Below are 17,129 nucleotides of genomic sequence, written 5' to 3' on the forward strand. Positions count from 1 at the left end.
AAGGTGGGGAGGAGTGTCATCTAAATAAAACTGAAATAAAAAGGCACTCCTTCATGGTATGAGATTGTTGGCAGGCACCCGAGGATTCGGTTAGCCATGGTTTGTGAAAGCAAGGTTGGAAGGAGTGCCACCCAAAAATAAAAATGTTTCATGTGAGCCGCTCTTCGAAGGTTTGTCTGGCAAGGGGGTTAGAGTGCCCATTACCATTCGTTGACAACAACAAACACCTCTCAAAACTTTACTTTTATGCTCTCTTTATGTTTTCAAAATAAAAGCTCTAGCACAAATATAGCAATCCATGCTTCCCTCTTCGAAGGGCCATTCTTCTACTTTTATGTTGAGTCAGTTTACCCATTTCCTTCCATCTTAGAAGCAAACACTTGTGTTAACTGTGCATTGATTCTCACATACTTGCATATTTGCATTCATCATATTACTTTATGTTGACAATATCCATGAGATATACATGTTACAAGTTGAAAGCAACTGCTGAAACTTAAATCTTCCTTTGTGTTGCTCCAATGCCTTTACTATGAATCTATTGCTTTATGAGTTAACTCTTATGCAAGTCTTATTGATGCTTGTCTTGAAAGTACTATTCAAGAAAAGTCTTTGCTACATGATTCAGTTGTTTACTCATTGTCTTTACCATTGCTTCGAATCGCTGCATTCATCTCATATGCTTTACATTAGTATGATCAAGATTATGTAAGTAGCATGTCACTTAAGAAATTATCTTTGTTATCGTTTACCTACTCGAGGACGAGTAGGAACTAAGCTTGGGGATGCTGATACGTCTCCAACGTATCTATAATTTCTTATGTTCCATGCTACTTTTATGATGATACACACATGTTTTATACACACTTTATGTCATTATTATGCGTTTTCCGGAACTAACCTATTGACGAGATGCCAAAGTGCCAGTTCATGTTTTCTGCTGTTTTTGGTTTCAGAAATCCTAGTAAGGAAATATTCTCGGAATTGGACGAAATCAACGCCCAGCATCTTATAATTCCACGAAGCTTCCAGAACACCGGAGAGGCACCAGAGGGGAGCCCTGTGGGCCCCACACGTGTGGGCGGCGCGGCCCAGGGGGGGCGCGCCCCCTGTTGTCTGGCCGCCTCGTCAGCCCTCCGACTCCGACTCTCCGCCTATTTAAGCCTCCCTGACCTAAAAACTTCGGGGGAATAAGCCACGGTACGAGAAACCTTCCAGAGCCGCCGCCATCACGAAGTCAAGATCTGGGGGACAGGAGTCTCTGTTCCGGCACGCCGTCGGGACAGGGAAGTGCCCCCGGAAGGCATCTCCATCGACACCACCACCATCTTCATCGCCGCTGCTGTCTCCTATGATGAGGAGGGAGTAGTTCTTCCTCGAGGCTAAGGGCTGTACCGGTAGCTATGTGGTTAATCTCTCTCCTATGTACTTCAATACAATGATCTCATGAGCTGCCTTACATGATTGAGATTTATATGATGAGCTTTGTATCACTATTAATCTATGTGCTACTCTAGTGATGTTATTAAAGTACTCTATTCCTCCTCCATGATGTAATGGTGACAGTGTGTGCATCATGTAGTACTTGACGTAGTTTATGATTATAATCTCTTGTAGATTATGGAGTTAATTATTACTATGATAGTATTGATGTGATCTATTCCTCCTTTTATAGTCTGACGGTGACAGTGTGCATGCTATGTTAGTACTTGGTATAATTGCATTGGTCTATCATGCACTCTAAGGTTATTTAAATATGAACATCGAATGTTGTGGAGCTTGTTAACTCCGGCATTGAGGTGCTCTTGTAGCCCTACACAATTAATGGTGTTTATCATCCAACACGAGAGTGTGGAGTGGTTTTATTATGTGATCAATGTTGAGAGTGTCCACTAGTGAAAGTATGATCCCTAGGCCTTGTTTCCAAATACTGCAATCATCGCTTATTTACTGTTTTACTGCATCTTTACTTCCTGCAATATTACCACCATCAACTGCACGCCAGCAAGCTATTTTCTGGCGCCGTTACTACTGCTCATATTCATTCATACCACTTGTATTTCACTATCTCTTCGCCGAACTAGTGCACCTATACATCTGACAAGTGTATTGGGTGTGTTGGGGACACAAGAGACTTCTTGTATCGTGATTGCAGGGTTGCTTGAGAGGGATATCTTTGACCTCTTCCTCCCTGAGTTCGATAAACCTTGGGTGATCCACTTAAGGGAAAACTTGCTGCTGTTCTACAAACCTCTGCTCTTGGAGGCCCAACACTGTCTACAGGAAAAGAAGCGTGAGTAGACATCAGTGACCACACCCCTTTTCTGAGGAAGTATCTCTGGAAGGTTAAAATTCCGCTTAAGATTAAGATTTTCATGTGGTTTTTGAGTAATAAAGTTTTGTTAACTAAGGACAATCTAGCTAAACATCATTGGAATGAGTGTACAAAATGTGTTTTCTATGGGGAACAGGAGACCATTCAGCACCTTTTCATTATATGTCCATTAGCAAAGCTCTTATGGCGTACGGTTAATTTCACTTATGATCTTCCACCTCCGTCTAATATTACTAATATGTTTGGTAATTGGTTAAATGGAGTAGATAGACAATCTAAGGCTTTTATCCGGATTGAGGATTCTGCTTTATGTTGGTCTATTTGGAGGGTCAAAAATGATATAATTTTTAATAAAAAAAGTCTCTTTTTATTTCTTGCAGGTTATCCATATGGTCTCCCATTGGGTTCAGCTTTGGGCCCTACTCTCCCCGAAGGGGCAGCGGGATGCTATGGCTACTGGCTGCACACGGCTCCTGATGGTCGCTCAGGATATCTTGTGTTAGGTTGGTTGGCGACATACTAGAAGGTTATGTTGATGTGTAGCCATAGTATGGGTTGTTTTCAATGGTTGATTTTTGTATCAATCCTCGGTGATGCGTGAGTTGTAAACGTTACTTTTCTCAAACTCTTTATCTAATAAAAGGCCGTGTGCATCGTCACGATGCAGAAGCCGTGGTATACCCCCATTTCGAAAAAAAAGAATATGCATGCTTTCTCATGTAGTGGGTATATTTTCATGCTTTCATTGTCCACACATTTTATAGACATTTTGATGCATGTATCCACTCGATTCCATTTGGCTGATGTTGCATTTGTCCTCTCCAAATTGTGTTTACATACGGAATCAGAAGACATATTTCAAATGGAATTGACCAGGATATAGAGAAATAGTTTTCTTACCAGCTCAATCAATTATGTGAGCTTAATTGATTTTGTGACATCACCATTTTCGCGAAGTTCAAAGTATCCTCTATGTTCAGCCATAATCTGTATGGTTATTATTAGAATCAAAATTAATGTTTACTACACACACGGCTAGCGAACTAGATTCTGCTGACTGATAATTTTTTTAGCCTAGCGAACTAGAGTTTGTGGAAGTGAAAGAGAAGAGCCTTGTTCACGAATACACGAGAGAATATGTTCACTACAACTTCCTAGTGAAAAGAGGCTTCTCGGATGGTGAACCCACCATGTTCTTTGCCGAAGTGAAACCTGATTGCAAGGGAGAGGATGATGTTTATCACTGCACCCCTTTGGGAGAGACTGACTCTGGTAAGTGATAACTATCTATATGGTACTATTACAGAATAATTTTCTTCTGTTTTGTCAGACATCAGCAGCTAATATATGCTAAATATAATAAACATGTACATATATAGGTCAATGTTTTGCTTGCAATAATGGAGCAAAGGATCTTATGCATCCCAATGCTGGTGGCTACTTGGGCGGGCACAAGGAGAAGGGTTCCTTCCACATGGAGTTGGTGTTGGATAGCGATGATGATGTTTGTTATCTCTAACGGCTACAGTCTTGCAAAGCGAAATCCTAGGGAGTTTGGTTTCTGGATTGCATCATGGGCTCCAGTAGGAAGCAGCATTTCATTTACGTGAGCAACAAGTGGTACGCTTAAATGTTGAACAAGTGCAAAATTCCTGTGTTTTTAGGATTCAATTTTTAGATGAGAGAAGTCCAATTTACCCCCTAAACTCGTCTCAAAGTTCAGATTACAACCCTCAACTTTATTTTAGTTTAATCTTCAACCCTGAATTCTATAAACCGTTCGGAATTGGACCTTCTACACTTTTTTTTGACATGTTTTCAACCGGTTTTTCTCGCCAATTAGCGGGTTTTCTTCCTATATACTGTGCCAACTCATCAACATACAACATACACGTTACCCGAAAAACCAGCTTAATACAATGCAAGGGGGTGATTCTGGACCGTTTTTGGAATTTAGGGTTGAAAGTTCAACCAAAGTAAAGTTGAGTGTTGTAAGCTGAACTTTGAGACAAATTTAGGGGGGTAAATTGGACTTCTCTCTTTTTAGATTCTCAAAAAAGAAAACAAGACTCACTGATAATGGTTATTATTAGCTACAATTTCATCTAAATTTAATGGTGGTGTTTGTTATTGTATTCCCTATCACAATTTTAGTAGCATAAGGAAAATGATCCAACTCCCCTGGGCGATGGAACGTCTCGCGCCCTCCTCCTTGCGTGTAGTGGCATGGGCCTACCTCATCTCTTCCACAACCCACACCTCGTGTTTCCTTCTCCCTTCTCTCGTGTTCTCTCTCTCCCCCTCTCGAAACAAAATAATGCCACCAAACGAATCTACTTTGACACACTCTCATCATTCTCCTCACCCGCCGTCGTTTTCCTATGGTCCGGTAGGCTTACCACTGTCTCCCTCTAGACCTGGCGAGGCTTCCGAAAAGGGAGGTCCACCACCACACCAATCTCCTCCACCTCCATTGACCCGGAGCAGCTCCCTTGCACTATGTGACGTCCGTCCCCGATGAGTGCACTCTGGAAAGGGAGGCGCTGCTGCTACGAGGCGAGAAAAGTGATGCTACAAGGGGGAGCCAGCAATGTTGTGAAAGCAAGCCAACGGTGCTACCAATGATGACTGCCGATGCTACCATCGGCGGGAAGCAGTGCTACAAAGAGAAGTGGCGGCGGTGGTGGCCGCCGGTGCTACATCTAGCAGGCGGCCATTGGTGGGCAGCGTTACACGGTATTTTCGCCGTTTGTGTTGGGGGCTCGAGGTTCGGTCATGTCCATGGCCAGCCAATATACTCCCTCCATTCCACCAAAAGTGTCTAACCTTTATCAAAATTTGGATATATCCACCTACTAGATAGTGTCTAGATACATCCAAATATTGATAAAGCTGAGACACTTGGTGCCACGGAGGGGTACTCTCTTCTTACCATGATGTAGTGCACATATAAAGTTTGATCAGTTTATATTGAGAAAACATTCTATATCAACGGTGCAAAATATATACCATACGAAAATAAAATCTAATCAGATGGTATTGCATATGTTATATTTTTTTCTACATACTTAATCAAACTTTACATTGTTTGATTGCATTTTTTTTGTCAAGCACAAAGTACTACGGCCGGTACCGACGCCGTCCCGTAGTAGAGTATATCGATCGATTTGTCGTGCTTGCGAGGCAAACCAATAGAGTAGACGTCAAAAAGATTTCAGTCCAACTCGATCGGGGCTTTCCTGAGAAAAGAGTCCAGCTCGGAAAGGCCCAATAAAATACTCCGTACTAGAGTACACTGCTTCATACTACCTCTGTTTCAAGGAATAAGGCGCACGCGCATCCCAAGACGAACTTTCACCATAAAAATTGAGCAACAAAATCTTGATTATATTATATGTAATTAGTATCGTTGGATTCATATTGAAAAGCACTTTTTAATGATATTAATTTCATACAAACAATCTTTATCTATTTGAAGTAATTCTTGGTCAAACAAAAAACTCGTAAAACGAGGACGCCTTATTCCTTGAAACGGAGGTAGTATAATGCACGCACCCGATCTGCGGTGACGACTATCGAGTTGCCATTGCCCTCGTCGCGTCGAACCATGGCGGCGCCGGAGCCTGAGAGCAGGGAGATCCCTAGGGATATAATATAGGATATCCCGCTGAGGCTGCCGACCGAGGATGTGGTTCGGTCCAGCGGTGTCTCCAGGCTATGGCGCGACAGCTTCAGGGATCCCTCCTTCCGTTGCCTCCACGGCAAGGCCAGCCATGCCATCTGTGGCGCCCCCAAAACCTTGCTGGTTTCAGAGAAGCGCAACACGATTGCAACGACGAGGCCGACGTCTTCTACGTGTCTTCGGGGAAGGCCCTTTGCCCGGTCGCCATCATCAACGGCTACGTCCTCGCCAACGTCTGCAATGGCTTCCTCTGCTTCGCGCACGGTGGCTGTGGTAGCGGCCACGAAGCGCCGGTGCTGGTGTGCAACCCTGCCACCAGTGAGATGATGAAGCTCCCCGATGCACCTCCGCTCGCCAGCAAGAAGAAAAGGCACTTCTTCGCTTTAGGGTTTAGCCCGTCCACCAATGAGTACAAGTTGTCCCGCCTGTCGTCCAGTAAATCCATGTGGATGGTTGAGGTGGACGTGTACACCTTAGGTGACAGCACCGGTGAGTGGCGAAGGTTGCCGTACCGCTCAGAGTGTCGCCCTATGGAGGTCTGGGCGCCGGTGTTGATAGATGGGAAGCTATATGTGGCGATCCTTCCTTGGAAAAAGAAAGATTCGAGGGACCGTTTGATCCCCGAGAGAATAATGGTGATTGATGTCTCTAACGAGATGTGCCACACCTATATAGTCTTCCAAGCTATCATACTTATTCCCGTCATAACCTGTTGGTGAACCCCTTTGAGCTCAAGGGTCGGTTGTGCTTTGCTGTGCATGTAAATAACATGCACGAGTACTGTTACTCTCGAACCATAAACTTTTGGGTCATGCCACCGCCACCACCAGAGGACAACAATGACTGCGATAGTTATAGGTATCTGCACTGGGATCAGCGCTACAGCTTCCACATGGAAGGTTACTACTCCCCTGATTCGTCATGCGTCGCCTGGCTTGACGACAATGGCATGTTGTGCTACATGGAGAGTTCCACACTACACAAGTATGACACGAGAGGCCAATGCTCAATGTCAGATGACGAGGATGGCGATGAGGAAGAGGATGAGAACGATGACCAAAGCGGGAGTGATGAGGACGATAACGAGAGCGAGGGTGATGAGGAGGATAGCGAGGATGATTATGAGGAGGAGGAGGAGGAGGAGGAGGAGGAGAAGAAGAACGTTATTCTACAATGGGAGCAACTGGTCGATTTGCCCATGACTCCTTCCTTATCGGGATGCCGATGGCCAAACATCCACGGAGGTTACCGTCCCACCCTGCTCCCTCCACTCACACTGCAACCCCAAGACGACGTCAATGACGGAAATAGGTACCAGCTGGAGCACGCCATGTTAAGTGCGCTGTATGGTGCCATGAGTAAACCAAACACTAGTCACAAAGTAGAAGCGGCCAAGACGATTTTGCTCCAGGAACTGCCTGCATTTAGGAACATGCATGCGTGGCCACGTCAGGTGGTGATTATCATGCATACATAGCACAACGGTTGTATCGATCGGCTTGGACCGACATGCTTGACGGTGTCCCCTGTTATTGGTTGGCTACAGACTATAGTTTCGTCTAAACTGCATGGTGGTGTATTTTATCAGTAATGCTACAGTTACGGACTGAACGTGGCAAGAAAGTGGAGGGATCACGCCATGAATTCACGGGAAGTTAGCATTATTTGAACCAATCAGGTGCATTCATATAATTCCGTAAGGCTTTTCCTTAAGATGGCTGCCGTAGGTTTAGCATTTCCGGTATTTTATTGTACTTGCTAGCACGATTTTTAATATAAAAAAAGAGAGTTTCCTGCAGCATTCCAGTCCCTTAACCTGCGTCCGGTGGCTCCGCTAGTGGGCGCTGCTTGTCAGATACACATCACATCAAGGATATCTTAGATTTTCTAAATTTAGATGTATCTATATGACATCCTTTTATGGAGAGGTAGTACTGCTAATTTAATCAATCCACTTGTAAGCACAGTCAGTCAGATAAGATCACATATTCACATGGGACGCATCTTAGTTCGACACCATGAGCTCTCACTGCTTCGTGCTTCCCAAAGGGTACGCACAGGCACAGTTGTGATGCACAACGGGAAAAGACAGTCTGGATCTGTTCTGCCGACCGTTGCTTCATGGGCGACTCTGTAAATACTCTTTTTTTTTTTTTTTTTAGAACGACTCTGTAAATACTCTGTGGCTGCCACGGGAGCTTTGTCGCGGCAGCACATCATGATATGTCTACCACATCTGGGGCGCTCAATCTATCTACACAATACGCCCACATTTGGGGGCCGCAACAAGCAACAGTTCTACGAAACTGGAAGTTCTGAATGCCTCCCGTCATGGGGTAGAGGAGTTCACCCAGATCTCTTGGGACACAGGGGGGCTCTGCGTCTCCGGATGAGAGGGGGCTACAAGCCTTTGGACGGTCTTCAGAGCAGTTGTTAGCTGTGCGAATGAAGGGCGCAGATTCGGATCCCTGGAGATTAACAAAACCAGATGTTAGCTCCCATCACCATTATTGAGTCACACCATTATTGAGTCAGTAAGTTCATGACAGCAATATTGGGAGTTCTTTTTAAGACTCAATGTAAAACATAGTACTCCCTCTGTCCATAAATAGATGTATCACACAACATACAAATTTAGACATTTATTTATGTACATAGGTAGTAGTAGTAATATTTGGGAACTTAGAAACAACTTACTTCTGCCAGCACTCCCATATAATCCTTGCAACTAGAGGGTCGATTTCCTTTGGGATGTCAAGCCTTCGGTCCTGGAAGCCAACCGCTCCCACGACCTGCATTGGGTTCATCCCACTCCATGGCATTCTAAGTGTTGCTAGTTCCCACAAGATGACGCCAAAGCTGTAAACATCGCACCTGCATTTTCAGGTAATAGTACAGTGAGGTTAATTCAAATGCCACACCAATAAAGAACAAGTACACAATGATGAATAAAACAGGCTGCTGAAGGGGAAGGTTCCACTCCTATAAAGAATTAATAAAAGGGTTTATATCCCATCCAAATTATGAGTCAAAACTTCAAGCATGAAAACTGGAAACATGTCTCTGAAGTCACATACTCACAGTCGTTATACCAATAAAAAAAAGGTGCTACATCTGTTACCCAGTAGTTTTTCACGTCAGTGGGAAAGGATTGGTGCCTATGTGTGATGTCTACTCTACTTCTCTTTAAACACTAAGCGTCAGGAAAGCTTGTCCACTGTCTTCGTATTCCATTGTAAGCTTTTCTGATGCCACTTTGTTTATGATCTCAACATATAAAGCAGGGGTTACCATCCTTGCACGGAATTAAATGAAAACTGGAAAGGAACACGACAACTCAAATGGAAGATCACTGCTTCATATGGAACAATGCAGAATGAACAAGTAAATGCGACTTGTAAGGACATTATGCGAACAGTTAAAATGGGAGACATAAACAAACACTCACTTTTCATTTGATTGCTCATTACGCAAGACCTCGGGTGCCATCCACTCCGGCTGGTAGAATACAAAAAATTAATACAAAATAGAACAAGTATTAATGACGACTATAAAATAAAGAGAAGTCCCTTAATAGTACAGACTACAGGAGGTAGGTACTTACAGTTCCAGCAGTTGATTTGGATGATAAAAATGTGCTGTGCTTCAAGCGTGAAAGCCCAAAATCACAAACCTGTGCTCCATATCATTGGTGAGACAACAGACCACACACATTAATACAAATATGATGCGATCAAATTTTAATTGTTAAAATACGAAAGAACACACCTTTACAGTCCAATTATTGTCGACCAGCAAGTTTGGTGATTTAAGATCCCGGTGAACAATTGTCGGTACACTAGTGTGGAGGCAATTCATGCCTTTGGCCTTATAAGAAAACGTCTGCATAAGCAACAGCAAATAAAAAAAATGCCAAAGAAATATGAAGATTTGCCCATACCACGTCAATGGCCATCTTAATCCTCCGCTTCTCATCAATTTGGCAGCCAGGACGGTGAAGGATCTTATATAAGCTCCCCCTAAGCAAGGAAATCACAATCAAATCAAGGGTGGACCATCAAACTTGAACAGTAATATATTAGACTTGCTTTAGACTGAACATAAGTTACATGGCAGTATGACACTAGCTATGTACCACCTCCAGTTAACCAAAATACTTCTGTTCATCAATTTTATGTGAAAACAATGGACATAAGTACTTAAAGTAGCATATAACACCTTCAGTATCATGTCCTATTTTAAAGTTAAGTAGTAAAAGGAACTTCGCATATAGGTCTGCTTGTTACAATTTATACCATGATACTGGACCAGGATACTTCTAGGTTGTAATAACTTGCGTAAAGAAAACCACAAGATATACAAAGCGATGCCACAAAAGAGATAGATACAAAACTGGTATACCTTGGAAGATACTCAGATACAATAGATAAGTTTGGAGGGCGTGTGACAGCACCCATAAAGAGAACGATGTTTGGATGACGCAGCCGACGCATAATCCGCACCTTGTACAGAAAATATATGCAATTATAAAGATAATGAACCATATCACAGATGAAGTATAAACTAAGTGGTAAGTTCAGCTCTTAAACAAAAAAAAACATATACTTTCACCTACTTCACTTCGGAATTCATCCAAAGCATCGCCATAGAAATCTTGATCCAAAAATTTCTTTACAGCTACCTCCTGTAAATAAGTAGAAACTTCGCAGTGGTCACATAACCAATGAAAGATAGAAAAAAAGTGAAGATGGTCCATGATTTGGTTTCTAATCATGTTGATCATCTCATGCATGCAACAGCGTGTAACAAGTGCCAATATCAAGATACAAATGAAGGGAAATAACTGCTTACTGTTCCATTCCAATCAGCACGGTACACCTCCCCATATGAACCTATTGAAAGGAGGAACAGATTCACTCAATTATTTTCTTGTGGACTACAAAGATGCAAGTTTGAAACAAATGGCTCCTAATAGCGCAAAAAAATGGAAGCACAAAATTGAGCCACACTAACAATTTGACATAGTGTATGACAATATAAATATTTCTCCCTAGACCTAAGAGTGTCGATTGAACTTATCAGAGCAAAGGGCAAGTAAGGAAATCATCAAAACTTGGTTACGAAAAAAATACCTAAGCCAATCCTTTCACCAATCACAAGATCTTCCCAAGGAATTTCACATTCAGAAACGTCATCGAACACACAATCAAGCCTGTGTGATCTGGCAGAGGATGGTGAAACAGATTCCAGATTTCTTGATGGGACTGATGTGTCCATGAATCTGTCGAGTGGAGACTTCTTTGGATCAGGAGGCAAGTTTTTATGGTCTTGTTTTCCATCGTAGTTCGCCTCACGTTCTTTAGTTTGATTCTGAACTGAGTTGGTTGGAACCCTTTGTTCTGCAGGATTACCCCATTTGTGTCTTTCAAATGGTGGTTGATTTTCCAGACTAGAATCTGTAGGACCTTTATTCAAATCACCACGCATCACCTTTTCAGCAGCCTTCCCACTCTCAGCTACAGAAGGCATCTTCATGACAGTAGAACCGGCCATAAAACTGTGATTATTATGAGCTGATATCACATGTGATGCATCATTACGCGCTCCAATATTAAGATCAGCATTATTTGCAGCTAAACGTGGCATATGTGATGATGATACGACATTATCACCAATATTTCTACGTGCAAATGAGTCCTGAACATAGTTGTACTGCTTGTTGTTAGAGACATCATTGTAAGGAGACCAATTTTTCATAACCAATCTTTGTTGTGGTTTTCCAGTGCTAGGGACCACATTCTCTCTACGCCTTTGTAACTCGTTGTTTCTATTATCTGGCCCTTTGAAAGGTAGTGAAGCTTTCTTTGCCTCAATACGCCCAAAAGGATTAAGCTCGGCAAATAGGTTTTCAGACTCAGAATTTTGGTGACCTGGATTTTTTGTATTCCCAGCCCCAGGATATTCAATTGTCTGCTGCGACGATGTACCAGCAGAAGTTGACGGCTCGTCTGATTGCCCACGGGAAACTAATGTCCAAGAATCATCAAAAACACTTGCAGCAGCAACAGATGGCATGCCACTAGAAGAGGTTTGTGAAGGTGCTCTGGCTGCTTCTTTCTCATATCCAGACTGACTGGCTGATATCCAATCACCGTTGTCAAACAAAGGCAGTTGATCACCTTTATGTTCAAGTGGCAATGCATTAGCAACCAGATCAGAACCAATGGTACTTGATGGCCCAGCCATTTGATTCTGGCCAAGTTTACGGTTAGGATTTAACGAATTGCCCTTCCAACTTAAGACATCTGCTGGAATAAGAGTACCGGGAGCAGCCATCAGATCTACCAAAAACTCCCTGCAGTTTGCAACACAAAATCTACTTAGCAAACATGATGAAGCAGACGAACAATGAACTTGGATTGTGTTTCCTTGAGAAATTGCTATGTCGTGAATAAATTACAATGCTTAATCTTGTCAATACCTTTCTTTGTCCACCTTTATTATGTTAACAGCATCATCCTCATCACCAGTATAATTACTCCCTTTGACAAGTTTGCACGGAATGCCAACGCTATCAGCAAGAATCTGCACAAAGAAGAACATGAACTATAAGAATGATCTAGGTATGTTAGTGCAAATGAACAGATCTAGAGCTATGTTCAATATATTTGGGGTTTTCTGCATTTACTCTTGACTCTTAAGGATTGTCCTATTGCTGTCAGTTCATTTTTATACAGAAGTAAGAAAATCAATCAATTATTAATGAATACAATATTTAACGCATCTCTCTACTGTCTGATAGGATCGTGTAGAAACATGTGAAAGCACATCATAAACTACTCAAATGGCAAAGTCCATTAGTAATTTGATATGCTTACAAAGAGCATGATAACATCTATCAGTACTCACATACCGTAACAAGGTACATAGATGTTTTTTCATAAGATATAAGGTAGGTGAGCGAATGACATGTAGTGATTATTCAAACAGCTAATGGGGTATTTTATGTAAGAGGGTGATTTTTCCCTTCTATAGATGACGAAAATGCTACCTAATTTTTCAAAGCAAGATGTCCTTATTAGACGCAGAAGAATTTGTTTAGATCATCCTGGGAAACAGACTTATACTGATGTAATACAGAATCCACACTAGTAATAGCCAATTGTCAAACTTACCCAAACGGTAGTCCTAGCGTTTACCACTATGCTAATATCTTTGACGTTTCCTCTCCTGCCCACTATGCTGCCACAGCCACATGTTGGGTCCAGGCATGGAGGCACCTCTATCCATGTGAGGCCAGTGTTGGTGTCAATGTACAAAATTGTTTTCATTTTCACAAGATATAAGGAAGGTGAACAAATGGCATGTAGTATTACTCATACAATGAAGGGAGTATTTTTAAGTAAGACAGTGATTCTTCCCTTCTGTAGATACGGAAACCCTAACTACTTTTTTAAAGCAAGATGTCCTTATTAGACGTGGAACAGTTTTTTTAGATCATCCTAGGGAATATATTTATACCGATGTTTTATAGACCCCATACAGGTAATAACCAATTGTTAAACTTATCCAAACCGTAGCCCTAGCAGTTATCACATAATCTCTTTGATGTTTTTTTCTCCTGCCCACTATGTTGCCACAGCCACATATTGGGCCAGGCACGGAGGCACCTCTATCCAAGTGAGGCCAGTGTTGGTTTTACGCGGTGTAATGCTGGATGCAAACAACATCTGGGGTCTACACAATTTATTGGGTGCCCAGTTCAAATTTCACAATGATAAATAGATGGAGATAGAGCAATTATATTTCAAATTTAATTCCATTTAAAAAAATATACAGTAGATTCAAAGTTCACTTTGTTGGTGATGCATCCATTTGACATTAGGTTCTACTGTTCAGATTAGGGTGACTAACGGTATGGGCTTAATATACCAATCCAAGCCATGGACTAGGAGCTTTCCTATCTCTAAGTTAAAGATTGATAAAACAGCCCTTTCAAAATGTCTGCAAGGTACAACAAAGACTGGGCAAAAGATATTCTACTTTTCTGAGGAGACAGCAGGTGCACTACACACGCATGTCGACATGGAGAAGGGGGGGGGGGGGGAGGCTGACCTTGAAAAGAAGGGCACGGTGGCGAGACAGCCCTATGTTTATGCAGCCAATCGGCAGCAAGCTAGTATGTAGTGAGGTTCTCAGCTGAGTACTCGTCTCCAACCACCTTGCAAGCATGGCATTTGCATCTTTCACAGGTCCACCCAGATTATCCGTGACAAGATCAGCTATTCTTTGCACTAGGAGTGCAATATTTGCAACAGGAAAGTCCAGCAAGATGCACTGCGCCACTTGCTCCATCTCTTGCAAGGCACCATCAATGGTACGGTTGATTACAATGACTTCAAAGCCCAGGTCCCCTATGCCTGTTTGAAGATCTTCTAGTGATGGCATTTTCCCCTGCCTAGAGGATTCCATAGAGGGGCCAAATATGTCGTAGAAACCATCAATAACTTTCTCATGATAATCGAGAAAATTGTAGTCCTGGAAGTCAGAATGGAGCACGGTCATAAAAATGAGAATTTGAGCTTAACTGACAAATCAAGGAGGAAAAAACAAGGCACTACATCTAGGAAACATTAGTAAATAGCACATATCAGTTAAGTATATGAATGGCATAGACACAACATGTAGTAAAATTAGCTAGATAGATCACCAAAAAATATGTTACAAATATATTATATGGAAGAAAGGAATAGCACATGTTTGGTGAAGGCTGAATATGTCAGTTGAATTGTGGTGAGGAAAAGCACCAATAACTGCCTCCTCTCTATAAATAGGAATTAGCAGCAAATAGCATCTTGCTTAATAAATATCCTACTGGTGTCATGTCGACATAAAAAAAATAGCTTGATGTGACCGAGCAAGTCTGTTGTTCCTATCAGAACCACCTCTAGCCTGGATCATTCCCATTGAATTCGTAAAGCTTTCTACTTGTGAAGATACATCCAGCTGCTAACTGGTAGCACCTCTCTTCTCGGATGTGATTATGCGCTGTGGACCAAAGTGATGCTTGCAAGCAATCCAGACACACAGTATCCAAAACCACTGACCTAAGTTAAATGTGATAGTGATATGAATAGGTTGTCCGAAACGACTGATATGAATAGGTTACTTATTTTGGACCCTAATCGGACGCAGCAACTTAAGGAGCAGACTAATGGCAGTTCAACACGTGGCACTCCGTCCCGCACACGCGGGAACATACGAGTGATACAAATTCCGTACTTATTTGGATAGATTTAGCAGTAGTATGGATAGAAATGGTAATAAATGGCGAAGATGAACTAGCTAACAGTACCAACGGAACATTACTCTTTAGTAAGGATGTCGGTTGTGAAAACCTGCGTCAGCAACTGAAACCTAATAATAGTAGTTAGTAAAGCTTGCAAGCAGTCCAGACACGCGCAAAGTACTCTACCGTATCGACCAAATTCGAAGGACCCTAGTATTGCGCGGCACGCAGCAGCGCGATCCAGCCCGAAGTTGGCACGCGTCAATCACGGCAACCGCCATCCCACCATTGCTTGCTTCAAAGATCTGACGGCTGGCAACTCGCCGTGCCAGGAGACAAAAATTGTAACGATATAGATTCCCAATTTTAGTGCGATACTGGCATGGACAGGCTAGTTATTCAGCTATGGATAGAAGAGCTAAGCAGCGGTATGGATAGAAATGGCAAGCAAATTGCGAGGATGAAGGAGCTGGCAGCACCAACGGGACATTGCTCTACACATTGAGTGTGCATCGGTTCTGAAAACCGGCGTCAGCAACAGCAACTGAAACCTAATGATGTTAGTAGTACAGTCTGAGTAGGCACACGGAACAGTGCAGGAGTTGAGCATAATATAATCCGGGTGTAAATTGCGCGGAGAGGGGGCTGACCCAGTATCGGCGCGAGAGCGACTCGGCGGTGTGGGCGTCGTCCCGTCCGGCGGCGCGGAAGCGGCGGTCCCCGGCGGCGAGGCTCATGAGCTTGGCGTCCCTGATCTGGTCCCCGTCCCGGTCCCCCAGGAGGTCGCTGTTGGAGGCGGAGAGCGCCATGGCCAGCTGCATCTGGAACTCCTCCTCCGAGTACATGTAGTCGTCCCCGCCCCCTGCAGCCGTCGCCGTCGGGGTCGGCGCCGCGGCGGCGGCGGTAGGGGACGGGGCGGATGCCGCGGGGGTGGAGAGCGGCGGCGCCGTGCCCGACGGGGAGCTCGCCGGCGAGGTCGAGGGCGGCTGCGTAGAGGATGAAGAGGAGGCGGCGGGGTCGTTGGAGCGGTGCTGCCACTTGATCTTGGTCTTGAAGAGGTTCTTCATCTCCGCGGCTGAACCCTAGGTTCTGCCCCGGCTAGGGCTCGGCTCCCCGGGATTTTAATCTTGGGCTGTGCTGATGATCGGTGAAGAAAGTCTCCGTGTCGACGGAGGAAGCGGGGAAAGCGGAAATGGGGCGGACAAGTGTTTTCCCGAGAGGAGAGGGGGAGACCGCAAAAACGCGGGGCTGGGAGTTGAGGGTTATTTACGGAAGGAAGCCTTAGCAGGACGATGATGTGCGAGTGAAGTTCACGCGGGATGAGACGTGGCGTGGGACCGTTATCACGTCGTCGCGTGGGGCAGTGCCGCGGCGGAGACGGCCAAGTACAATGCGCCGGCGCCGTGTTGGGCCCCCGGCATGTTTCGTGGTCGCTTAATCATGCGGCCTCCGGCGAAATCCAGGTGATCCATAGTTCGTGTAAAACACAATATCTTCACCGGCGACCCCAAATGTTCTAAACAGGTTTCTTTAGCGCGTCCACTCGGAAATGGGCCTATATACCCTAAAAGGATACCGGGAGCGGGCACGGCGCAAAACTCTGTCTAGCGACCCACGCGTGCCGGACCTGGCCCATAGAGATCGGCATGGAGCGTCGGCAAGCATGGCCACATAGAATTCTCGCTCGATGGGCATGTTCCGATAGTGGCACATGCAAAATCCTCCAAATTCACTCTCATGTTCACCATTTCCCTCGGATTCTCTCGTCGCCGCTCCTCTTCCCGCCCAACCCACTTCGTCATCCACCGCTGTCACACACCTTC

General features: G+C 43.9%; 1 protein-coding gene across 1 annotated transcript; it reads right to left on the reverse strand.

Annotated features, from left to right (window-relative positions):
* Window positions 1-7,933: 7,933 nt before the first annotated feature.
* On the reverse strand, window positions 7,934-16,554 carry LOC127296808 (serine/threonine-protein kinase EDR1). The gene is made up of 13 exons (XM_051327033.1): window positions 15,957-16,554; window positions 14,133-14,555; window positions 12,499-12,602; window positions 11,150-12,372; window positions 10,869-10,909; window positions 10,633-10,701; window positions 10,419-10,519; window positions 9,958-10,036; window positions 9,786-9,884; window positions 9,622-9,690; window positions 9,466-9,515; window positions 8,715-8,891; window positions 7,934-8,485 (listed from the first exon to the last, which is right to left on the reverse strand). Exons 1-13 carry the CDS (start codon window positions 16,371-16,373, stop codon window positions 8,347-8,349), a joined length of 2,991 nt encoding a protein of 996 aa, XP_051182993.1. The 5' UTR covers window positions 16,374-16,554; the 3' UTR covers window positions 7,934-8,346.
* Window positions 16,555-17,129: the final 575 nt, after the last annotated feature.

The sequence above is a fragment of the Lolium perenne genome, chromosome 4 (genome assembly GCF_019359855.2).
Source record: "Lolium perenne isolate Kyuss_39 chromosome 4, Kyuss_2.0, whole genome shotgun sequence".
Classification (NCBI taxonomy): Eukaryota; Viridiplantae; Streptophyta; class Magnoliopsida; order Poales; family Poaceae; genus Lolium; species Lolium perenne.